This window comes from Halichoerus grypus, chromosome 12 (genome assembly GCF_964656455.1).
Source record: "Halichoerus grypus chromosome 12, mHalGry1.hap1.1, whole genome shotgun sequence".
NCBI classification, from domain to species: Eukaryota; Metazoa; Chordata; class Mammalia; order Carnivora; family Phocidae; genus Halichoerus; species Halichoerus grypus.
The window spans coordinates 33,626,648-33,653,904 of NC_135723.1; the positions used below are offsets into that span (position 1 = coordinate 33,626,648).

The following is a 27,257-nucleotide window of genomic DNA, read 5'->3' on the forward strand; positions in this document are numbered from 1 at the left end:
GACTCATGAGGCCTGAGCCACCAAGTCAGCAGGGTGTCTGTTTCTCCCTCCCCTCTGCCCTCCCCTCCCCAGACCTCTGCCTCCCCACACCCTTGTGTATGCGCTCTCTCTCTCTCAAATAAATAAATAAAATCTTTAAAAATAATGCATTTCTAATCAGATTATTTGCTTATCAAAGAGGCACTAATTATTGAGAAAATAACTAGAGTGGACTTAAAGAAATACTTATTTTTATAGTCTAGGAAATGAAAAATTTGAAAATAAGTTTTACTCCAAAAATAAATAAACACTTAGTTTATTTAAGGAGATAAAGAAATCAAGAGTCAAATTAAAGGAGACACTTGCAGTCTTGACTAAAACCTATTTTTTCTCAAGTACATATTCAGCTAGAACCTTAGTTTCCCAAGCCTTCTGCGATTAGCAATGCAGCATTTATCATGAGTTTCCCACAGTGCACTTAATAAATGGAGTTACACTTTTGAAAAAAAAAAAAAAGGATAAAAATATTTTAAAAGACGACTTACCAGTTTCACTTACAGAATCCCCCTGCCCCAGAACCAGGGAGTCTTTTTAGCATTATTCAAATATGAGGCTCTTTATTCTTGGAACATCCAGACACTCTTGACTGGACTATCTACATTTTCCTCATTTCTTTCCTCAGCAGTACCTCCATGCAAAGATAGGCAAAGTATAGAAAAGACCACGAATCTCAAATCTGCCTAATATTTTCTGAGGCATTATCAGGGAAACGCTTGAAATAAAAAATGATTCAATCTGTTGAGTTCAGAAAATTAGCTGTGCATTTAATAGCTCTGCGGGATCCTATTCAAGGAGAATATTCGGGGCTTGGTTTGTTAACAAAGTCAGGCTTGATTCAGTGAGACTTCCCATAGGAAACTGGGAATGGTAAAGCTAAATCGACATCTTCATAGGAACGCTAGAAGTTATCCTGGAAGCAGTGGTAGTTTCGCATTCAGTGTTCTATATTTATTATTGTCCGTTAAATAAAACTGGTATTTTCCTCCAAATACCATTTGTCTTTCTCCCACTACTACCTGCTTTCTTGTTTCCCCTGGATCTCATCATTTCTCTCTGTGAGGGCATCCCGTGTGGTGTGTAAATATGGAATTAACCACCTCCCTCATCTTGAACTAACAGGAACAGGACTGTTTCTCTCGCTGGGGTTGGCAAACTTTCTGGAAAGGGTCAGACAGTAAGTAAAGTTTTGACTTTGCAAGTCGTATGGTCTCTGTTGCAAAAATTTAACTCTGCCATTTTAGCTTGAAACTAGCCAGAGAGGAGATGTAAACAAAGGGGCATGGCTGTGTTTCAATATCACTTTATTTACAGAAACAAGCGGAGAGCCAGGTTTGACCGAGGGGCTTTAGCTTGCTTACCTCTGCTTCTAACTCAATACCCAAGTAGTAAATCAATTTCGAATCTTTTAGGAGAATTGATACCTTTAAATTTAGGCTTTTACGAGGATGGCGAAGAAAATGGTCTGGAAACCTCTCCATATCCTGTTTCGCAGCCCAGTGGCTCAGAGCTTATAGGGAGGAATTTTATATCTGAAAGAAGCAGCGCCCTTAGTTGAACACTAACTGCAGCATCCCTTTTGTCAACATTTAGCAAATTTAGTAGAAGGGGCACCGTGTTTACCTAGTCAGTGTCCCTTCCACCCTCTCTCCTTACTAACAGAGCTGGGATTGATTTGAGGGGTGGCTGTAATCCTAGCTGAAAACCTGGATTCCCCATACTCCTGACTTAAATGCTAATAGCATGTGACGTCCTTCTAGCAAATGATATGCAAATGAAGTCTACTTGGTGCAGTTTCCAAAAAGCTGTTGTTTATAGGACTTAAGGAAAGTACAGAGTCAGCTTTTGCCCTTAGCTCTTCTTTCTCCCTACCTGGAATGCAGTTTTTTTTTTGTTTTGTTTTGTTTTTTTATTTTTATTTTTATTTTATTTTTATTTTTTTTAAAGATTTTATTTATTTATTTGACAGAGAGAGAGATAGCGAGAGCAGGAACACAAGCAGGGGGAGTGGGAGAGGGAGAAGCAGGCTTCCCGCGGAGCAGGGAGCCCGACACGGGGCTCGATCCCAGGACCCTGGGATCATGACCTGAGCCGGAGGCAGACGCTTAACGACTGAGCCACCCAGGCGCCCCTGGAATGCAGTTTTGATGTCTGATATTTCTCGGGTGTACTGCAGCCAGGATGATAAAGCCACATGTCTTAGTTGGAGGAAACTCAAAGCTGAACGGAGATTGAGCTATGGCCTTTCTAGAGAAGGTTCAAGGACTGTGCTATATGCTTGAGTATGGATTCTTGGATTAGCGCAAAATTAACCTGATTAGAGTAAGTCGCTGCAGACGAGTCTGATACACACAGCCCAAATGAACGCTGGTGTCTTTAGCTTTAAAATATCATCTCTATTTATTGTGTAAGAGTAACATGATCCAAAATTCAATTTTACACCAGAGTCTAATTTCATTAATGTCTCATTTCTGTTCCTGTCTCTGTTTTAAGAGTTTCTTCTCAAAGACAGTTCTATTTCAAAATAGCATTTGGTTAGGAAATTGAAGAAATCTCGAGAACACTTTCCCTGTACTAAGACAGTCTTCGTTTGCAGGTATGTTCAGAATTAAATAATTCTGCCTGCAATATTCTCAGCAGGTGTCACTGACCCTAAACTCGGGTATGAAAGAGCGGGAGGATGAAGTAGAAATGGAAAGAGCTTTTGAAAATCAATATAATACGAGGCTGTACAAGATGCCACAATATAAGGAGTTGCTCTTGAAGAAGCAGTGGGATGGCGGGGTCAGAGGGCATCAGGTCAAGTTTTCCTTAGGAACTGAATGGGGAGCAGGTGACCATGAAGGAGTCATCTAGCCGGGAAATAATGCTGCAGAGCAGATAACAGCCTGCTAAATAAAGATGGCATCGTGACAGCAACCACGTAGTCTGCGGGAGGACAGAGCTCTGCCATGGGATTCTCGTAACATTTCCTTTTTAGACTCTTAGGGCTCAGTGCAAATCATTTATTTCCTAAAACTTTCCCTGAAAGAATGTGATTGATTCTTTTGATCTTTAAAAATAAACAGATAGGGTCACCTGGGTGGCTCAGTCGGTAAGCATCTGCCTTCAGCTCAGGTCATGATCTCAAGGTCCTGAGATCGAGTCCTGCATCGGGCTCCCTGCTCGGCGGGGAGTCTGCTTCTCCCTCTCCCTCTGACTGCCACTCTGCCTGTCAAATAAATAAATAAAATCTTTAAAAAAATAAATTAAAATAAACATAGAAAATAGTCCCTTAAGGCCTTGTTCTGGTCCGCATGATGCCAAAGATAGAAATGAACCTCACAAAAATATCCTTAACCCATTTGATACCTTAACACATTAATCCTTTGAGACCCATTCTAACTCTACATCTTGACACTTGGAGGTGTTTCTAAAAGACAGAGATTTGTAAACTTTATTTGAACATTTTTATAGCATGAATAATACTTCATAAAGATAAATTATAAATAATTTACATACTAGACTAAAAAATGTCTGAAACATTCTGACACTCTCTACTTTTTCTCCACAGAAATAGTTGCAGTTTTGAGACCCAGTTACATGAGGAAAAAGTGTCTGGATTTTCTTAATCTACATTCTTGTGTTTCTTACATTGAATTTATTCACCATGGTCTAGACTGTGATGGAATGCAAAATTATTTTTTTGAGGTCTTATTAACTAATGATTAATCTAATCAGATGTTTACACAAGTCATAACCTTTAATTAATGAATTTCTATTTGTTCATTCCAGAAATGCTGGATTTCTCCAAACCTAGACATACTTTCTGCAGACACTTAATGGGAGTTAATACTATTCTAATATGGTGGGTGTGTTCTTATCATGCTGTGAACATGGAGAAGGGTGAGGATTAAAAGCTCCTTGAATTTTACTACTAAACCAGTTTGAAAAACAATTTGCATTCACTCATCACCAAAGCACTTCCTTTGTAATGCTGCTAATCATTTCACAACAACCACTAGAGATATTGACCTTGCTATCTTATTGGCTATATTCTTGCCTAATATAATGTGGCTCACAAAAGTACTAAAAACTTTATGCCATGGTACAGAAAATAAATAAACCCTACTGTTAAAAATCCAATAAATGTTTGTGCCTTGTGTCACAGCTGACTCGAATCCTGACTCCAATAGCTAGAGGATGAATGGAACTTAGAAGAAATGGGAATACCAGAGCTGTCTATTTGCTGTTTGAGGACTTCTCAGGGGATCCTGGGCCTTGGAAGGGGGTGGCATGGTGGCTTGTCAGGGGCATCTACCTTACCCACCTGAGTATATTCCCCTCCTAAGCCACAGAGGTACCTCAGGCTATTTGGGGTTATAAAGAAATGTCTTTTATATTAACCACATTTTTAGGTTATTTTAGAATCTACAAACATCCCCAAACTCGCACATAACAGTGGTGTCTTCAGACCTGGCCTTATCTCTCCTGAATATTGGGCCTGGTCAGTGAAAGAGTCCAGAAATGAGCCCAGCAAGGAATCTCTAGGTCCTGATTGTCACAGCACAGTGGGGTGACCATAAGCAATTAGATTTAGAGCCCAGCAATTCCTACTTCAGCAGGGATATGAAGAATCTTCCAGATACTGCTGTGAAGTATTTAACAGCATTTGTGAAGGAATGGATGGAGGCAGAGTATCAGCTCCAGGTTCATTTCTTCTCACCTATTTCTGGCTTGCTTGTGGCTCTGTTGGTCCTCAGAGGAGTAAATGCAGCCAAGGGAATATGCTCAGAAGCATTCATTCCGGAACACAGCAGGGAGCTCATCCTGGTGAGTAGCCCAGACTGTATCTTCTAAGAAGATGGGAGACCTTAAAATATTTTAGTTCATTTCACTATCTGTGTTTGTATAGCGACGAGATCACATAAAAGACGACATGCAAAAAAGCAGAAAATAAGGAAAGTCCCATTTCAACATGTAGAATTCTTCTGAGAAATAATAAAGACATTTTATATAATTTAATTCTTTTGTCTTGATCATATTGTTGTTCAAATTATGCCCTCTCCTGTTTTAGGTTATTGTTAATTATCTATAAATGTCTCCCAAATCATTTTGGTAAAAACATTTCTAAACAATGAACAATATCTAAGAACAGGGTAGACTTTTAATTTCACAAAATGAAACTATTATAAATGTCTAGAATTTTACATAAGCTCTTCTGACTTTTCCTTACTTTTATGAAGATCAGACATTCTGTTTTTAAGTCACAGTTCTTGGCTTGGTGTCTGCTTTGGTGTGGATCATGCCATTTAACCTTCTATGTTTGTTTCTTTGTCTCTAAACTGAGGTTAATAATTTTGACCTTTTGCATTGAGGTTTTGCTCCTCTGTGAAGAAAAACATGAATGCAAAGTACCCTGGGATCTATAGATGAAAATGCAGGGATGGAAAGAATTATTTTATTTAAGAGAGGAAAAAAGGTAGATACACATGAGTAAATCTGTTTCACACGTGCCGTTCTGCTCCAGTGAAGGTGAATGGAGAGTGGTTACCAGCGTGGGCAGAGGCTCACATGCATGTTCTGACCAGTACGCAATAATATTGGGGATATTACCATTCCAAGCACACAGAGATTCACTGACCTGATCAATTTGCCTCTTCATTTATCTATTCACGGCTGAATTCCACTTGCAAGGCATGTGCCAAACATTCATGTTGGCAGGTAGGGAAATAAAGATTGCTTAGTTTGTGCTTTGAAAATGAAGCTGAGAAAAAAATTAAATTCCAAATATTTCATAAATGTGTTTAAGCAACTATATCTCCATAAGCCTTATGTGACTTTTTGTTGAGAGCGAATGAAATGCATTGCGAAACTGGAGAAGATATGTGAGGACTGTTTTACTTCCTTTAACCTGACCCCTGCATCTGTCCTTTATTAAATTGCTTTTGATCTGGGCAAGGACCATGGCCTCTCTTCAGGACCAGGAAGACCATCTGTTCTGTACGTTCTCTTTTAAATTCCTTTGCAAAATACAAGGACATGAACTAGTCCCCATTTCCCTCTAGGAAATACTTTTACCCTCTTTCCTGATTGAGATCCATTTTAGATAATAGTAATACCCAAGAGCAAACTTCAAATAAGATTTATCAAAGAAAAGTCTGCCAACACATCATACTTGAATCCAAAATTTATAATTTTCTTCAGTAGTGAAGATCATGGACTTACAGAAAGTACATGTTTCGATGAAACATTATAAATTGTTCAAGACAAGGGTGAGGAACATACCCAGCACATTTCCTTTTCCTGTCTTATGGTGAGCTCTGTGAATTGTGTGAGACTGTTGAATCACAGACCTGTACCTCTGAAACAAATAATACATTATATGTTAAAAAAAAAAAAAAAAGGAAGAAGATAGCAGGAGAGGAAGAATGAAGGGGGGGAAATCGGAGGGGGAGACGAACCATGAGAGACCATGGACTCTGAGAAACAAACTGAGGGTTCTAGAGGGGAGGGGGGTGGGGGATGGGTTAACCTGGTGATGGGTATTAAGGAGGGCATGCTCTGCATGGAGCACTGGGTGTTATGAAATAACTGGGTGTTATATGCAAACAATGAATCATGGAACACTACATCAAAAACTAATGATGTAATGTATGGTGATTAACATAACATAATAAAAAAAAAAAAGAAGAAAAAAAAAGAATATGGTGAAAATGATGCTATGTGACTTCCAAGGACGTAGCTTCTGCTTGGCATTCTCCTTGAATTATTCATTCTGGGGTAAGCCAGTCACCATGTTGTGAGGATACTCATATAGCCTTGTGAAAAGGAGTGAACAAGCCACCTTGAAAGGGGATCCCTCCAGTCTCAGTTGAGCTTCCAGAAGACTGCGGCTCCACCTGACATCTAGACCAAACCTTCATGAGAAATCCCGAGCCAGCAACTGCTCAGCTAAGCTGCTCCTGACCTATAGAAACCTTGAGAGATAATAAATGTTTGTTGTGGTTTAAAAAAAAAAAGAAAAGAAAAGACTACACCTACCAATTTTGTAAAATCCAGATGAAAACTACTCAAACACTGTTTTCAGTAAGAATATCAATCAAGTGTTCTTTCTTAATAGCTCCCCATTGCCAGGTAAATCAAGGGCTTTTTATTTCTGCTGCTTCCCAAAGATCTATAAAATCTGACCATTCCTTACCTCTAAAAGTGATCATAGTTCATACCCGTTGAGAATTTGCTATATATCAGGTGCTGTGCTAGTATCTAAACTGATACTAACTTTTACCTTTATCAACTCAAATAATAATTCCAAGAACTCTACATGGCAAATAGTGATCGTTTGCCAAGTTACAAATGTGTAAACTGAAGTTTGGGAAGATTGAGTAAACTTCTTAGAGACTCAAAGCTAGTGAGTGACAGAAACAATATACAAAGTCATGTCTGACTGATTTCAGAATCCTTCTCTTAACCCCTACACTGTATTATCTATCATCCAACACCTCTGGACACCAGACACTTTGTTTTATTGCCCCCCATTGTTAGGTGTTACTCTCTGTCTTTCTTACTCCCCATCCCAGGGAGGTTCAACTTCACCTGCTCTAACCTATTCACCCCAAGTCCCTGCTGATAAGCAATGATTACTGAGCTTTCTGCAGTTCTTTGTAAATGTGTGAGATAACAACTTTTGTTTTTCTGAAATATATTTGTCTTGTGCTGTTCTCAATAAGAACCAATCAACTCTATACTGTCAAAGAACTTTTATTTATTTTCAACTGCTTTGTTTTCTGTTTAGACTAAGATTACTGACAGTTATAGGACATGCCGTTTTTTTTTTAAATAAGTGGATTTTTATTAGAACGGGAGAAGAAAAGTAGAAACTTGGGAAAACCCAAGCTAAAATATGAGGTTGGCAAAATTTGACCCCCAGATTCTTGGAAGTCTTCCTTATCTGTCCAGTTCTCTTTTCATTAGACAAGTGAACTGTTGGAAAAGTCTTTTATAATAGGCGTGATCACGTTGGTGTAACCAGTTCCAAAAATATGGTATTTGCGATTAACATTCTGTTGTTTGATGGAAGGTCATTGAAAACTCCTAATATAATTGTGGATTTAACTTTTTCTCTTTGCAGTTTTATCCATTTTTGTTTTGTGTATTTTGAAGCTTTGTTATTAGGCATAGAAACATTTAGGCTTATTTTGTCATTCTGATTTATTTACTCCATATCATTATGAAATAACCCTTTTTTTATTCCCGGTAATAAATCTGCTCTAAAATCTACTCTGCTTGATAGTGATTGAGCCCCTCTAGCTTTCTTTTCCCTGCTGTTGACATATCTTTTTATATTCTTTTAACCAATTGTATCTGTATTTTAAAGTTTGTTTTTGTAGTTAACATACAGTTGGAGCTTACTTTTAAATCCAAACTGATACTAACTTTTAATTCCAGTGTTTAGACCATTTACATTTAATTTGATTAGTGATATGTTTAGATTTTAGTTGTTACCTTGCTATTTGTTTTGTAACTATCCCATCTATTTTACCTTCCTTTTTACTTTTTTTCTGCCTTCTTTTGGATTGAGTAAATGTAGTGATTTCCTTTTATCTTCTTTGTTATCCTATTGGCTAAAACACTTTGTTTTATTATACTAATGGTTGCCATAGAGCATACTGTGCACTTCTTTACTGATCACGGTCTGCCTTCAATTGTTACTCTACTATTTCATGTATTGAGTAAGACCTTTCAACATACTTGTTTTTTCTCCTCTCTTGGGTTTTGTGCTATTGTTGTCAAACATTTTAATTATAAATTTGTTATAAATCCCCTATTTATAGCTAAAACATAGCTATTTTTTTTTTGCTTAAATGTTCTAAATACATTCAAATACTAAGAAATAGGTCTTATTTATCCTGTAGTTACAATTTCTAGTGTTTATTCTTTTGTGCAGATGCACATTTCTATCTGGTATTATTTTCCTTTTGCCCAGTGATATTCTTTAACATATTCTGTGGGTGTGCTCCTGAATTTTTCCAGTTTTTCTTGTCTTAAAATATTTTTATTTTGGGGTGCCTGGGTGGCTCAGTCGTTAAGCGTCTGCCTTCGGCTCAGGTCATGATCCCAGGGTCCTGGGATCGAGCCCCGCATCGGGCTCCCTGCTCCACGGGAAGCCTGCTTCTCCCTCTCCCACTCCCCCTGCTTGTGTTCCCTCTCTCACTATGTCTCTCTCTGTCAAATAAATAAATAAAATCTTTAAATAAAATAAAATAAAATATTTTTATTTCATCTTCTTTAAAAAAAAAGATATTTTGGGGGCACATGGGTGACTCAGTTGGTTAAGTGTCAGACTCTTGGTTTCAGCTCAGGTGATGATCTCAGGGTCATGAGATTGATCCCCATGCCAGTAGACATGCTCAACACAGAGTCTGCTTGAGATTCTCTCCCTCTCTCTCTGTCCCTCCCCCTGCTCATGTGCTCTCTCTCTCTCTCTAAAATAAAATAAATAAAATCTTAAAAAAAGATATTTTCACTAAGTATAAAATTTTATTTTGAGAAGTTTTTAATTTTTGTCAAGAAATTTAAATATGTTGCCTCACGTTTTCTCACTTGTATTGTTTCCAATAAGAATTCTTTTGCCATCCTACTCATTGGTTCTGTATAGCAATATGTCATTTCTCTTTAGATGTTTTTTTAAAAATTCCACTTTTTACTGATTTTTTAAAAAATTTGATAATAACAAGTCTTGGTATAGTTTTCTCATGCTTGAGATTTTGGGGGGTATCTATGGGTTTTTGGTTTTCAGGAAATCTGGAAAATTTTCACCCATTATATTTGCAAATACTCCCTCTCCCTTTTTCAGAGACTCCAATTGCACCATTGTCCAGCTGATCACCACCTTTTATCTACTTTTTGAGCTCATAGGATATAGTTATAACTGTCCTAATGTCCTTTTCTGCCAATTCTAGCATCTGATCAGTTCTGTATTGGTGTCAATTGACTATTTTCCTCATTTTAGGCTGTGCTTTCTTGATAATCTTTGCATGCCTGATAATCTTTGATTGGTTGTTAGATGTTATTAAATTTTCCTTGGTTTTGCTGAATATTTTTGTATTCATATAAATTTCTTTAAATTTGGTTCTGAAATGCAATTAAGTTACTTGCAGTCAGGTTTATACTTGGATCTCTTGCTTTTATGATTCGCTAGGCAAATCAAAATTAGTCCTCAATCCACAGTAAATTATTCTCTACTGAAGCAAGGTTTTCCTGAATTCCTTTTTTTTTTTTTTTTAAGTAGGTTTATGCCCAGTATGGAGCCCAACACAGGGCTTGTACTCACAACCCTGAGATCAAGACTTGATCTGAGATCAAGAGTCAGATACTTAACTGACTGAGCCACCCAGATGCCCCAAGATTTCCCTGAATTCTAAACTCAATGTCCCATGAGTTTTTCCAGTTTCGTTGGTGAGAACAGGCGCTATTCCTGACCCTATATGAATACTAGGCGCTGCTGCCATTAATTCTTTCAGGTGGCCCTTTCCTTGGCTTTGAGTAGTTTTTTTCACGCAATTCAGCCTGCTGAAAATTTGAGGGGATCCCTCTTTAGATCTCTGGGGTTTTTCTCTGTGCAGCCTTGAGCATTCAGCATTTGCTAAGCCAAATCTGTGGCTAGATGTCTTTAAACAAAATCTCTTCCAATTTTCTGTGTTCCTTAAACACAGTTTAACTTTGCTGACTGCCTTAACACAACAAATCTCTACCTCCCCAGTCAGTCTTAACTTTTCCTCTATGCTTCAAACACATCTTGTGTCCACCCCTATTGAGAAACTCAATACCATTTTATAAAAATATTTATTCACTTGTCTGTCTTCCTTTAAGGGAAAATTATTGATTTGACAATTAGATGTCCCTATTATATAGTAGTAGTTAACAGTATGTGTTGTTGGGTAAATAAGACAGAATTCTCAATCATTTCTGTAACTCAGAGCTAGCAATGCAGTTTGGGAATCTGGGATGCTCATGAAAGAAACAGAGGCATACCTGGAAGTTTCAAAGGAGATTCCAGTCAAGTGTCAGTTGTGAGCAAATGAATACATTTCCTCTCCTAGGCTATTCAGGTTTTACATACAAGTAATATCAAATATTAAATAAATATAATATAGAGAGTTTATGTGGGCTCTTAAACTGTGTAGAACAATTTCCAAAAGATCTTTGCTCATAAGGCAAGCTTTTACTTCAAAAACTAGATTATTATGTATAGGGAGGCTAAGGAAGTGTGAGTAGGAGGGTAAGTAGGATTGCAGATTTTAAAAACCTTTCCCTTCTGACCATGGCTGTCTCTTAAGGCCTAGACACTCTGCTATTTATCAGCTCTAGAGAACTGTTGATTGTTTTTTGTTTTGTTTTGCTTTGCTTTGTTTTTTTACACATGGGCCGTAATTTTATTTCTTGAAATTTTCTGCTATTTAAAACCTCTAAAACTTTTGTCAAAAATTGAATCCATGTCTTTCTCTGATTGACTTATTTCACTCAGCATAATACCCTCCAGTTTCATCCATGTCGTTGCAAAGCATATGACCTCACTGATATGAGGAATTCTTAATCTCAGGAAACAAACTGAGGGCTGCTGGAGTGGTGAGGAGTGGGAGGGATGGGGTGGCTGGGTGATAGACATTGGGGAGTGTATGTGCTATGGTGAGTGCTGTGAATTGTGTAAGACTGATGAATCACAGACCTGTACCTCTGAAACAAATAATACATTATCTGTTTAAAAAAAAAAGAGGAAGAAGATAGCAGGAGGGGAAGAATGAAGCGGGGGAAATCGGAGGGGAGACGAACCACGAGAGACTATGGACTCTGAGAAACAAACTGAAGGTTCTAAAGGGGAGGGGGATGGGGGGATGTGCTAGCCTGGTGATGGGTATTAAAGAGGGCACGTTCTGCATGGAGCACTGGGTGTTATATGCAAACAATGAATCATGGAACACTACATCAAAAACTAATGATGTAATGTATGGTGATTAACATTAACATAATAAAAAAAAATTGAATCCAGATTGACTCCACTGTTCCCCTTTTGGCCATTTCTAATTCTGTGAAACTCTTTTTTCTTTTTTAAAGATTTATTTACTTATTTGAGAGAGAGAGAGAGAGAGAGAGAGAGAGCCGGGGGGAGGGGCAGAGGGAAAGAGAAACTCAAGCAGACTCAAGCAGAGCCCACAGGGCTCGATCTCACGACCCTGAGATCACGACCCGAGCTGAAACCAAGAGTCGGACGCTTAACCGACTAAGCCACCCAGGCGCCCCTTGTTCTCTGTGCTTAGAATATCCTCTCTTTGAAAAGTCGGTCTTGCCTCCCTTTTCAGATACTTAGCCCAGATGTGGTTATCTGGCCGCCATCTCCCATAAGCATGTCCCCTTTCAGGAAAAAGCTGATAATCATTAAAGTTTGGGGCTCTTGCTTTATGGGTGGGCAATAGTCCAGTACTGCATTATGACTGCACTGGAGAGCTATGTGGTTTTTGCCATTCGTGGGAAATATCTTCTCTACCTGATTTGGAAAATGAAAACAAATTAAATGGATATAGATTTCAGACAGTTTGAAATCATTTTGTACGGGTTAAGAGAGAATCATCTTCAAATATCTTCTCAAGTCAGGATTAAGTGCCAAGCTTCAAGATGCTCATTTGATTGTGGCTGTTTCTCAATTTGTTCAATATCATTAGGTGTGTTTAGTGGCCAATTCTGAAGTAGAAATCCAAACAGGTAATGAGCAACATCCAATTTGCATGTAAGCCAATTGTTTTAGAGAAAAGATTAATTAAAAGAAGTGGTAGGTTAATTTAAATCAAGCAAGGCCAAGCATCTATCCTGAGTTTAAATCCCTGATCCATTTTTATCCTCCTGGATAGAAAATAGGAATCTGCATTGGATAAATACCTCCACCAGGAAAAAATGAATTAAGAATCACATTTAGAGCTTTGAACTAAATCTTTCACAATATAACAGATGCTCTTAAATGAAACAAGCTCATTTCACCAAGTATATTTAATAGCATCAATTTTCATGAGGAAGAGTAAGTATGTTTTACAAGTTAGAGGGCGGGGGGCAATGTTGAGAGGTAAGTGCACCCTATAACCTCCTCTCCCTTCACCCATTCATATATCACACATTTTTTGACTTATGTTTTCACAGGCACATAAATGATTGCAGACATGTAGCCAGGGTGGCCCCAACAAGAACTGGGGTTCAGCTTGGCAGCACACTTCTGTAGTGATTGTGACAAGCTTTGATAAATAAGCCAGTTGACAACTACATTTATCTTGGAGAAGAGAGTAACATCAATGGAAAAAGCACTTTTTTACTCTGTCCATCCAGAAAGTTACCTCTGCACCCAGGACAAAGTTTAATAAGGAGCCTTATGGATGGAAAAAAATATTATTTATAGTACCCTTTCTGTTTTTCTTCTCTGTCCATAGAGACTGAAGGAATTAAAGCAACGGGAATTTGCTCGAAACGTAGCTTCCAAGTCATGGAAAGATGAGAAGAAACAAGAAAAAGCACTTAAACGGCTTCATCAGCTGGCCGAGTTAAGACAACAGTCTGAATGGTAAGAATTAGAGGTATCTCAGATGGTTCAAAACTCTCTTCAATCATTGGGGAAATGTCAAAGATTTATTTGATTCACTGTTACAATGTAAACAAATTATAATTAATTGAAACATACATTTGAGAGCAAATGGTTCTAGTAGTTAAAGGCTCATAAGTTAGTTCCTTTGGTATCTGACTTTTTTCTTTCCCAATATTGTTAATTTTATGTGCTCTTTAATGAAATGATCTAAGAATGATTCTAATATACTGGCACTTATTCTATCCAGTTGATTCAAGTGGACGCATTTAGCTCTTTAGTAATTATTTTAACTTTTATAATAATAATTTAAAAAACCATAAAGAACAGTGCATCTTTTTGGGGAGGAAATAAATCTGTACATTTCCCTGTACACACTTGAATCTGAAGTAAATAGCACTATCATTGTCCAGATGACAAGAGAAGATGTAATTAATGCAGTTAAATTTACCACACCGTGCCATTTAAATTGATAATTATAACACATGTTATACTAATACGTCCTTATAGCTGAAAAATAGCTGTTTTTTTTTTTTTTAAAGATTTTATTTATTTATTTGAGAGAGAGAGAATGAGAGACAGAGAGCACGAGAGGGAAGAGGGCAGAGGGAGAAGCAGACCCCCTGCTGAGCAGGGAGCCCCATGTGGGACTCGATCCCGGGACTCCAGGATCATGACCTGAGCCGAAGGCAGTCGCTTGACCAACTGAGCCACCCAGGCGCCCGAAAAATAGCTGTTTTACATAAGCTTGGAACTGCCAAATGTTTCAAAGTGAGGAGACTGTTACCTGGAACTCAATTAAATTTGCAGGTTGTGATTTGTGTTCATATGAATCATAATGTAGAACACCTAATGTAGCTCATTAATGCAGTTGACAGCAACCTGGTGAATTGTGAAATTTATAGTTCTGTGCCACCATTGAAACCCCTGTTGTTGAAATGAAAAACAAGATGCAAGAAATTTGGGAATTGGGGCGCCTGGGTGGCTCAGTCCTTAAGCGTCTGCCTTCGGCTCAGGTCATGAACCCAGGGTCCTGGGATCGAGCCCCGCATCGGGCTCCCCGCTCAGCAGGAAGCCTGCTTCTCCCTCTCCCACTCCCCCTGCTTGTGTTCCCTCTCTCGCTGTCTTTCTCTCTGTCAAATAAATAAAATCTTTAAAAAAAAAAAAAAAAAAAAAAGAAATTTGGGAATGAATGACTCATATTATTGAGTGTCGTAAAATATTAGAGCTCACGTTTCATTCTAAGAAAATATTTATTTTAAGGATCAATTTACGAGTAAAAACACAGCATTCACCTTACATATGTCCATGTATTTGTATTTGTACCACTATCTTAGACTAATTTAATTAACTTATCAAAATACATAAAAAATAATCACGCAAAAATTAAGTGAGAAATTTGGTATAAAGAAAAAATAAAGTTTGAAAAAATATGTGTCCAGAGGTGAGGTTAATATAAAAAATGCATGCTCTGAGGTCCTCTACAATCATAGAAACAGGACACACAACTGGTATTGAGCTTTGTACCTGCCAACACATTGAGGATCTTATGCTATTCAAACACACTGTCAGTAAGATGCCAGATAGTCCTTGTCAAAACAGGACTCAGAAGAAAAAGTCTAATGATAATTGTGGTAGCATGAAGGAAAAAAATCTGAGGAATATGTTAATTCTTGGGTGACTTATTATGGTATTATAAGATTTTAAAAAAGAGGCAAACCTCACTATAGAGAGACAACTTTTAGGTAGGTCCTTTAAAAACACACGACAAAAAATCTGAGTAGACTTAATACACATAATTTTGGTTATTTTATTAGTAGAAAGTTGTCACACTTCTGCACTTCTACTGACCCATTCCATATTTTCCTTTGGGAGAAATAATGGTGGTGATGGTTATGATGCTTTTGTTTACAAGTGCTGAGTTTACAAAGCTACTCATGAAGTATCTTCCAAATTAAAACAAATTAAAAGATCTACTCGATGGGGGTTGAGCTGAAAATCATATTAGCTAAAAAAAAACACATACGTTATAGAATAGACATACTCTCCAGGTTCCTTTTTTTTTTTTTTTCCACATTGTTAGGGAAATGATAGGTGTTTAGCTTTCCACATACAAAACTCGGAACCAGGAAAATTATTGCATTCTTTTCTGCTATCTGCCATCTGCCCTCCAGCCAATTGTTCTTTTTGCTTAAGCAGCCTCATGGCCTAAGGGAAGTCACTTAATAGAATTATTTAATATTTCCATCTTGGCAGCTGAATTGAAAAATGAAAGTAAGAAATAAAATGAAAAAGAAAAAAGATCATCTGTATTACTACCCCCCTCCTGAACAACATTTCTCTGTCCATTATTCTCATTACAAAGACTTCTAAGTAGGATGATGCAGATAACAAGAAAATTTTTCTGTGGTCCGTTAGAGAAGAGAGGAGAATTTACTAGTAATAAGAATATTCGAATTGGACTGATGGAAAAAAATGATGCAGAAAACTTGCAATGGATCTTATAAAGGGCAGTCAACTTTGGCCATCTCTTGAGTAATTCATCGCAACCTGGTTCCTCAGCAAGCCTAGTTATTGTATGGAGGTGGAGAGTCATTCTGTTTGTAAATTTCTACTACGTATGAATTTAAATAGAGTGTATATTGATATGGACATTTTTCCAAATTTCAAAAATTATAGGACCATTGACTCTGAGAATATGGAATTCCTTATGTAAGAGCTGGATAATGTGGGTCATTAGGATATTATATCATTTAAAGAAATTATGTTGTTTTGATATGTCTTGTTTCCTCTTTGGAAAGTATACTTTTTCACAGAAGATAATTAAATTGTGCATGTGTTTAGTTGCCAAGAATTAGAATTTTGGGAGAGCTACTAGAATGGACAATCTATTCATAAGAACGAAGGGGTACCTGTATAGTCACTTTTTTATTATAAATAAAAACAATTAGGTAAAAAATACAGGAAGAAACTAGAGAAAGTCTTAGGAAAAGGTGTAAAATCATAAATAAGGATATAACTATAAAAATTAAACCTTTAATTATGTTAAAAGGCATAAACTTCTATTAAAATAATAGAATTGAAAACCACAAAGATAGAAAAATAGGATTTTTCCAAAGTAATAAAAATAAACTAGATTTAAGATAAGGGAAATTAAAGTTTAGAAAGCAATGAGATAAAGAGTTTAAAGCATAAACATTAGTGGTAGAAGAGATTAATAATGAGGGTAAAATGCTAAAACTTCTGAAAAATATAATCATAACTGTGGATTGGATTATAAAGCGAGAACAAGAAGTAAGGACAAGAAGAGCAAAATATAATATGAAAACAATAAGAGGAAAGAGGATTAAAAATATTTAAAAGAATATAAAAGAAAGATGCTTACACATTAGAGAGATAAATGGTAAAATAAAACAGCAATACAGAAAAGAACATGAAGACTAACATAAATCAAAGCAAGAAAACACGCAAAACGGTACCAGGATAATAAGCAAAAATATTATTAAGGGAAAAATAGAGAGAGATAATATAAAAATAGTAAAATATCTGAGTCATAATGGAATCATGAGATGCAGAATGATAATATTCATGCACCAGGCTTTTGAAATAATTTCTGCTAAATGCAGATAGTAGCAGATTAATTGACATTGCTAGAAAAGGTAACTTAGCAGAAGTATAGCTCCCACTTAATCTAAAGTGTCTCTTTGGCCCTGAGGCAAAATCCAGAGGGGCAGATGTCTCTGCTCCTCATTCTTCTATCCCCAGGCTGCAGGCACTTTAAAAGACCAATAACTGTAATTAATCTCTGTGCTTTCTATTTCCCTTTATGTTTGAAAGAAATACTTAATAAGCTATCTTAGAGTGTTCCTTCCCTTTCTTTTTTGAAGTTTTTATTTAAATTCTAGTTAGTTAACATATAGTGTAGTATTGGTTTCAGGAGTAGAATTTAGTGATTCGTCACTGACATAGAACCCCCGGTGCTCATCATAACAACTGCCCTATCTTAGCATGTTTTTTCCCATTCTCATATCAAATATGCCTAAACACCCTCTCTAAAAAGCATTTTAAAAATGATCCAAAAAAAAGAAGATTAATGTGATGAGTAAGAAGCAAGTTTTCATTATGAAACAGTTACTGGAAATGTTCAAAAATTTATTTTCCACGAGACGCAAGGGAACGCTGTAATTCTAAAGCTACAGCCATTAGTTTATGAAGGGGGAACAATCTGAAAGTATTAAAGAGTGAATGGCAGCTGAAAGTATTGTAAATTAAAATCCATATGGGCATAGTAAATGACTGGTTGGATATTGTAAAAAATTGAATTGGTAAAATAGAAATTAAAAGCAAGAAATTCTTTCTGAATGAGAGAAATACACTAAAGACACTGAGTACTGAGATAAATAAGACCTAAAAGATATATTGAGGAGAGCCAATACACTTAACATATAAATTCCCAGGTGAAAAACTAAGCAGAGAAGAAGCAATAATCAGAGAAATCAGAAGAAACTATAACTGAACTGAAGAAGTTGAATTGAAAGGGCCCAGCAGTACTAGCAAAAATTAACCCAAAGAAATCAATCTGTAACTATGGTCTGGTAAAATGTGATGCATATATATATGTATAATATATAAATATAATAAAAATAGATCCTAGATAATAAATACAATAAAAATACATTATAGACTGGAAATATAATAAATATATATACATAAGTGAAAAGGAAAATTGCAAAATCATACAAGTGCACCAGTGGACTCATTTCAAAAATGAATAAAAGGAGGCTAATTAAGTATTTTTCTACAATATTAAACCTGTAAACACGATGAAGCGAAGTATATGGAATTTGGTGGACAAAAGGAATGTTATTCCAGAGTTCTACGCTGATTGGCCAAATAGTCATAAGTGAAGGGAACAAGAAAGAACTTCTTAGAGAAGGGCTCAGAAAACACACCTCTCCATTAGAATTGAAGCTACATGTGGGAAAAGATATCACTTGTTTTGGTATTATATACTCAGGTAACAAATGACTGAATAAAAATAAAATAAAAACCTAAACTAGAAAAAAGCAAACAGACACACATCCAAGCATGTAGGAAAAGAAAAGGAAAAAGAAAGCCAAGTCAAAGCAAAAAATCAGATAAATGGTGTGATTTGTGTTGCCCGCCCCCCAGGAAGGCCAATGTAGTTTTAAGGTAGAACATTAAAGAGACAATTTTAATCTAAAGAGTTTCATCTCTTACGTGTACCGTTTTCTGATTGAATTACTAATTTAAGCTCCGCAGAATGAATAATCTTTACAAAGCTGTTAAAAGATAAAACATATATATGCATAAAAGGTAGAAAGAAAGTATTTTGGTGAGGAAGATGAAAAAGAAAAGATTTCAAAATAATTGAAGCTATGGAGACGGCTTGTAGATGTGTGTTACTTTATTATGCATTTGTTATAATTGGTCAAAATAGTGACCAGTCATGAAGAAAGAACTAGCCACACTGTTTCAAAGGGAGACAAACAGGAAGGAATTTTAAAACTGAGGCAACAAAAAGCATAAACTGGTAGCCTTTATACAAAAAGGCAAATGAAATAAATATTTTTATGCTTTGGAAATGACTTTTAATTCCATTTAATTCCTTATTTAATGTGAAGTCACCGATTGAAAAACTTTGTGAAAGAATGTTAAATCTATATTCCAAAAAAATGATAGGTTCTGCAGGACATCTATTGAGATGTAAATGCAACACTTTATTTTCTTTTGCAGCACTAGCGTAAGATAGTCACTTGCTATTGCTTCTTGCTAATTTCAAAATTAGAGGAAAAAATGAAACAAGATGAAACCAGAGAGGGGGACAAACCATAAGAGACTCTTAATCTCAGGAAACAAACTGAGGGTTGCTGGAGTGGAGGGGGGTGGGAGGGATGGGGTGTCTGGGTGATAGACATTGGGGAGGGTATGTGCTGTGGTGAGCGCTGTGAATTGTGTAAGACTGATGAATCACAGACCTGTACCCCTGAAACAAATAATACATTATATGTCAATAAAAATTAAAAAAACACACTTAAGTGATGCATTTTAGAAATAGCCACTATGAAACATAGGTGTACTGAATTGTATAAATCCAGTGAAATGGTTATATTATAATAGACATAGTTTCATAAAATAGCATAACTCATCATAAAAACACTAAGAAATGTTTGCATATAGATAAGATTTCAAATCCAATGTCTTAATCATTTAAATGTTTATTGTATTTACAGTGTTTCTGGAAATGGACCAGCATACAAAGCTCCCAGAGTAGCCATAGAAAAGCAACTTCAGCAAGGAATTTTCCCAGTTAAGAATGGCAGAAAAGTATCATGCATGAAGAGCGCTCTTCTCCTTAAAGGAAAGAATCTGCCCAGAAGCATTTCCGATAAACAGCGGTCCACCATGCAAAACCGACCCCAGTTACAAATGGACAGACGTTATTTGTTCGGAAACCGGGTACCACAAGCCTCTTCGGATCTCAGCAGTGCAAACCACAGGACAGGAGTATCATTTTCTTTTTCCAAAAAAGTGCATCTGAAATTAGAATCTTCAGCCTCTGTTTTCAGTGAGAACACTGAGGAAACCCACGATTGTAGCAAGTCACCCATCTATAAAGCAAAACAAACTGCGGAGAAATACAAGTGCCGCAGGTTTGCAAATGAGGATACACATCTCACTAAGGAAAAAGATATAAACATCACCCCAAGCCAACTGGAAAGTGTCTTACACAATACCTTCTCCATAAGATCTCAGATCGTGCAAGACAAAAAAGACTCTATTGATGAAACACTAGAAGATTCGATTGGCATTCATGCTTCATTCTCTAAATCTGATATTCATCTTTCAGATGTGGATTTTACTCCTTGCAGCAGAGAAAAAGAAACTAGAAGTGCGGTGAAGAACACTTCGGAAAACTGCATTCATCACTCATGCCAAGCAAATGCTTCCTCCAGCCCACCAAATATTTACAAGCACAGTGATGCCAGGATATTTGAATGTCTGAATGAGTTTCCATCACTGGAGCCAAGAAAGCAAAACAGGACAGTGCTTCTGAATCCCAATTCCAGAATGGAGAAGGGAGAAGAATCTTTAGATGAAACAGAAAGAGTTAGCAGAAATGTACAGAGGCTTGTAAGAGATGCGTGTCCCCAAGATGTGAAGTCGAAACCATTGCCTTTTCTCCACGTACAAAGTAAGGATGGCCACACCACCCTCCAGTGGCCTACGGAACTTCTGCTCTTCACAAAAACAGAGCCCTGCATCTCTTATGGATGCAACCCATTGTATTTTGATTTTAAGCTTTCTCGGAACGCAAAGAGTGACCATGATTCAGAGGGCCTAAAAACAGAATTGATGAAGGAGCCCTCAGAAATGAAGACAACAATAGAGAGCCAAGTCTCAGGTTTAATTGAAGACCAACAAAAATTGATCCAAGAAGACGATCAATCTCTGAAACCAAAGATGATAGCTAATCCAGATTGGGAAAATTTCCAGAGAAAATATAATTTAGGCTACAATGATTCTGAGCCAAATATGAGTCAACATAATTTTAGAGCAAGTGATTTGGAAATGAAAAATCCTGAAGTGCCTGCTTACCTTGATATCTCTCTAAAGAATTGTGTAGAAAACAACAATAATAGTGATAATGAACTTAAGGAACCTTCAAGGGCCCATTGGCAAAGCTGCCCGAGGGTCATCCTAAATGATGCAAATGAGGGCCTAGCTTTTTCTCCTTGCATCTCGAGGACTAAGAAACCAAAACTGATTCCTTGTGATCCTCATTCGGATACTGAAGTTGGAAATCAGTTCACCTGGAATTCGAGTCCTTACCCAGTAAGGGGTCACGGTGATCACGGGAAGGACGTTAGTGTAATTTTGAATAGTAACCACATTAGCATGGCCAGCAGGGCTTCCGGACGTAGAAACAAGAGAGATTCTCCAAACTTGTCTCTGAGTAGACTTTCTAGCCCTTCAGACACGTGCTCTGGCAGTACATCCAGCCTGAGGAGTGCTTGTTCAAGTGCTCAGTCCGGGGATGATGGCAGCGGTAGTTTGCTCTTCTTTTGTAAAAGAGAACACAGCTCCATTGAAAGGCACAAAGGGGGACAGCAAACACACAACTGCCCCTGCCCGTCTGAGGAGATGGTCAAGGGCACCTGCCTGCCATCTGAAATACCGAGAGATCAGAACTGCAGATCATGGGAATCGGCTAAGAATGAAAAACACTCCACTCATAGATACGACCGCTGCAGACAAAGATCTAAACTGGGCAAAAATCAACAGCAGTTTTCAGGGGCCAAATCCAGGAGAATCCCCCACTGTGATTCTAGCTCACAGGTGTCCTGTCCCGGGAACAGTGAAAAGCCACCAAATTGCCAGGGACCTCGGCATGGCAGATGGGGCTCTTACTCAGGAGAGAGTATTTATTGCTTAAATAAAAGCACGAGAAGTCAAGAGTCTTTGGACAGCCCTCATATTTGTGACCTGGGAAAAGGAAAATCCGTGCAGTATAACTCTGGGAACATCAGCTGCCTTCTGAGGAACTGTTCCAGCAGCCCTTCTGAAACCACGGAGTTGACAGAAGGAGAGAGGACTCCCCTGACAGCCAAACACCTTTTAGAAAGAGTGCAAGCCAAGAGGTGTCAGGAACAATCAACCAATTTTGAGGTCTCTTCAAAGAACCGTAAAAATGAATCAGAGGCTCATTCACAAATTCAATGCACAATTCAGTTCACACCCCTGGGCTGTCACCAACAAGCATTGCCTTTGTCTGAAAAAACACAGAACACAAGTAAGAAAGGGAATGATCAAGGCGGTGCGATTCAAAGGACTCTAGAGAAAGACCAAGTCAAAAGTTCACAGACAAATAATGTCACCGTTTTAGGAGATCCTGATTGTGATAACCATCTTTCCAAGGGTCTAATTCATGTAGTAGCGGATTCTCAGTCACCAAACATGAAAAAGAACCCAACAACAAAAGAACAAGTAAAACCTTTAATTAGTGAAGTCCAACGTTTTACTCAAAGCCGTGACCCAGTACCAAATGATTTCCCTGGTGCTTTTCCATCTAACAGATCTACCGGTGTTACTGATTCAACAGAGACCAAAGAGGACCAAATAAATCTAGACTTGTGGGATGTGAGCATACCTATGAATCATGGAGAGGGGGATATAAACTCTTACTCTGACAGAACTATGCAGAAGCATGACGAAGTAGAAGATGAGTCAGAAGGGTGCCATAAAGCAAGCTCGCCCCCTTTAATTCAACAGCCAATCACATTTTCTCCAGAAGAAATAGATAAATACGAGCTCCTACAGCTACAAGCCCAGCAGCACATGCAGAAACAGCTCCTATCGAAGCATCTTCGAGTTTTGCCTGCTTCGGGGCCGGCTGCCTTCTCCCCGGCCTCGGCCATGCAGACGGTCCCGGTTCACCAGCACACATCAGTCACCACCATCCACCACACGTTCCTGCAGCATTTTGCTGTTTCTGCTTCCTTAAATTCCCATGGCAGTCCCCTCCCCATAGCTCATCTACATCCTCTTTCCCAGCCACATTTTACTCCGTTCACGTTTTCCCCTCTGACTCCCACCATCCTCCCGGCGCACCCCACTTTCTTAGCGGGCCATCCCCTGCATTTGGTCACCACCGCCCCCTTCCACCCGCCTCACATCACACTTCAGCCCCTGCCCTCCGCCACATTGATCCCCGCATTGTTTGGCCCTCACTTAAACCCAGCCACAGCTTCTATCATCCACTTGAATCCTTTAATTCAACCGGTGTTTCAAGGTCAAGATCTTTGCCATCATTCTTGCTCCAGTCAGATGCAACCGTTAAACGGAGTGAAAGAGGCCTTAAATGTATCATCAGCGCACTTGACCTAATAGGTGTCAAAGCCCCTCTTGAGGATAAATAAAACACATTGTCACTACCTACAAAAGTGATATATTTAAAGTGGTCTATCTGATTAAGGTTTTAAATATTGGTGCCAATTCAAAATGTGTCCAGTATATAAATACGAATGAATTGCCAATATCAAAATAGGAGCGTTTTAAGAATTTCTTTTAACTCACATAAATAACAGAGCAAATTTAAAATAAGTTTGTGGAAAGGTAAAGGGAAACGTGTTAAAGGTGTGTTTGGATGAGTTCTCACATAATGTTATAAAATGGTAACAGAAAACATTTGGGCAGATCACTGATACTACAAAGAAAATCAAATGGAAAATAATATTGTATGTTCTAGGTGTTTGTTGAGTGAGTGAATGAATAGATCGCACAATTGGTTTTATGCATCAGATAGTAACAAAAGATCAGTGAAATAAACTGCTTATTAAAAATAATTCCAATGGTTAACTACTAAGCTTTCAATCAATATAATCTGTTTCAATCAAAATAATTTATATTTTCATAGGCAATAAGAGATGGCAAGAAATTTTCTGACTAATTCAAGTTGAAAATTACTCTTCAATGAAAAACAATCTTTACACAGATTGTATCACTGAGTTTCTGTGAAAAGTTGGTTTATCTTCGTTTCACACACATCTATGTTAAGAGAATTTTGTAACTGTAAGAATCACCAACATCTAAAATTAAGAATATTTAATTTTTGTATAAGAAAACATATATAAGCTATCATTAGTATTTGATAATGCAAAATAAAAAAGTAAAATATACTCAATACCATTTTGAATATATTGCTTAATCTTTCAAACATTACAGGGATTAAAATATTAAGTTTTCTTTATTCTACTCAAGAAATCTTACTGTGTTCAGCCAATATTATGTATAAGTAGAGAGATGAAGGTTTGGAAGTGTCAGAGTTTTTACATGATATTTATCAAGAAAATCTTATAAATTATTTTGTGTATTTTACTCAATTGTAATAGATATCAGTAAAACACAGTGAATGGTGATGAATAAAATCACCATTCGTGTAATTTTGCAAACGATCTTAAACATTTATTCAAAATGTTTCCTGGCCCACAGAATCTGCATTTCTTACATCAGTATTCTAAATGGCTGTCCAGTTAGATTTATTATTTTATATTCATAAAATGAAAGAAAAACTCATATGACTGCACATTTCCTATGAATATGAGTTTCAGAGAAAATCAACTAAGCAGAAATGGAGTGATCAGCCATCTACTGCGTGTATGATGATGTCAATGCTTCTGTTAAATGAGACGGGTGTCTTATTCAGCCTGGGTTTCACAGGGAAGAGAACCATCCTCACTGAAGTCCTATAGTGCATCAAGCAGAGTCAGGCTAAGCACCTGCTCTGTTATTTCACTTAATCTTCACAGATGTATTTTGAGATCAATGTTATCATTCCTCTGTACAGACGAGGAAAATGAAGTTGAAAGGATAAATTCTTAATACTTGGTAAATGATAGGAAAGGGTATCTTTGATACTGGGGAGAGAGAGGGAGAGAGACAGATAGGCAGAGACAGAGAAAGGAGATAACGTGATTTTGAAATTGTAACATAAAGAAAATATGTAGTTTCCTAGATATCATCAGAAAGTTGCAGGATGGGGATTTTGACTGAGATATGTCAGTAAGAATGTCTAATGTCTGAAAAGAATTGAAAAATGGAGGAAAGGCATCAAAAAGCAAAAATAAAAGCCCTCTATATTTGCATGGAACTTCATAAAAATCATTATAAAAGCACATTAATAAACACTGGGTGAATCCAATAGAAGTGAAATAAGCAGAATATTTATTACAAAAAATAAATGACAAATGGACCAGCAGATTAAAAAAAATAATGTGGATGACAATTTCCTAAAACAGATTACACAGTTGACATAGAGCCAAGACAAAGTAATTATGGGAACACACTAAAAGTCCTATTATGAAAAAGAAAGTACCTGATTAATTTCTATAATTGTCTTTGTGACAATTTAATCTCTTCAAAGGTTAGACCAGAGAACCTCTATTGGGCACTTCATTTTGACTAACAAGGACAGATTGATATGAGTTGATGGCATGGAAATGACTGTCCTGTATTATCAGTGATGACAGTGTTCACTGGCTGTACTATCTTGGACTATGGGAAAGCAGACTTCACCATTTAAATAAGAGATAACTTGTACCACAGAGTGAGAAGTTATAAGTTGTGTCATCACATGAGGAAAGCTACAATTATAAAATATTTCAATAAGGAGAAAAACAGTCCTTTAAACAATCCAATATAAACTGAATGGGGAAGACATTCAGAGTAATTTTTTAAGCACCATACATCCATGGATCAAAATGAACCGAGATTAGGTTAATGTCTTTTTAGATCTCATTTATTGGAAATATCGAAAGAAGCTAATATTTTGCTTCTGCTTGCTGTTTACTGCTGGGGCAGATGATCTAATCAAACAAACAAACAAAAAACGGTTGTGTTACCTAAATCTGATTTCATTACAACTTTTCTATTAAGAAGACAGTTTTTCGAAGTAGAACTTTGAAAGGAACAAGAGGAGAAAGCAGAGATAAAACGCTTAAAAAATTCTGATGACCGGGATTCCAAGCGGGATTGCCTTGAGGAGGGGGAGCTGAGGGACCACCGCACGGAGATTAGGAGAGGGAACTCACCATGGAAGACAGAGGAGAGGAAGATGATTCTTTGGCTATCAAACCACGACAGCAAATGTCTCGGAAAGAAAAGGCTCATCACAGGAAAGATGAAAAGAGGAAAGAGAAACGTAGGCATCGTAGCCATTCAGCAGAAGGGGGGAAGCACGCTAGAGCAAAGGAAAAAGAGCGAGAGCATGAGCGCCGAAACGGCACCGAGAGGAACAGGACAAGGCTCGCGGAGGGTGGGAGAGGCAGAAGAGGAGGGAGATGGCCCGGGGACACTCCAGAAGGGAGAGATTTTGTTAGAGGAGCACCTGGGCTGCTTAGTCGGTTGGGCATCTGCCTTCGGCTCAGGTCATGATCCCAGGGTCCTGGGATGGAGCCCCACGTCGGTCTCCCTGCTCAGTGGGGAGTCTGCTTCTCCCTCTCCCTCTGTCTGCCACCCCCCGCCCCCACCCGGCTTGTGTTCTCTCTCTCAGTCAAATAAATAAAATCTTTAAAAAAAAAAAAAAAATCGTTGTAGAACGATCATGGATAAGGAATTTGGAATCTATAGAGAAAATTATTTCCTGGCTACTACAAATGATTTGAATCTTCAGGTTTAAAAGAATTTTACCAGAGTATTAGAATTGCTTAAAGAGAGCATCATGGTAGCAACTGTCCTTGAGAAAACATGCAGAATCTAAGAGGAGCTAGAGTAAATATCTTTACTTTTATAAAGGGAGGAGCTAGAATAAATATCTTTACTTTTATAAAGGGAGGAATGTTGAATACAGATATTACTGATTTAAAAGTTAGCATATTCATAAATAAAATGTTAAGCAGAATGTCTAACGAAAAAGGAAGAGACAATCACTGGTAACTATTAAGAAAAAATAGTACAAAAATAAATATTTTCTTTCTCATTTGTCCACTCTATTTTCATTCTCATTCAACAAATATATATTTAGGGCCATATGCTAGGCAGTAATCTAACTGCTGGAGATATAATAATGATCAAAACTAACAAAAATAATGTCAAATAGTTT

General features: G+C 37.4%; 1 protein-coding gene across 1 annotated transcript in view; it reads left to right on the forward strand.

Annotated features, from left to right (window-relative positions):
• The window catches only part of ZNF804B (zinc finger protein 804B), a 508,004-nt gene extending 481,591 nt beyond the window's left edge, over positions 1-26,413 (forward strand). Inside the window, exons 3-4 of the mRNA XM_036106235.2 lie at positions 13,488-13,618; positions 19,891-26,413. Coding sequence (XP_035962128.1) covers positions 13,488-13,618; positions 19,891-23,545 — 3,786 coding nt within the window. The 3' untranslated portion in view covers positions 23,546-26,413. The remainder of the gene's footprint in view (positions 1-13,487; positions 13,619-19,890) is intronic.
• Positions 26,414-27,257: the final 844 nt, after the last annotated feature.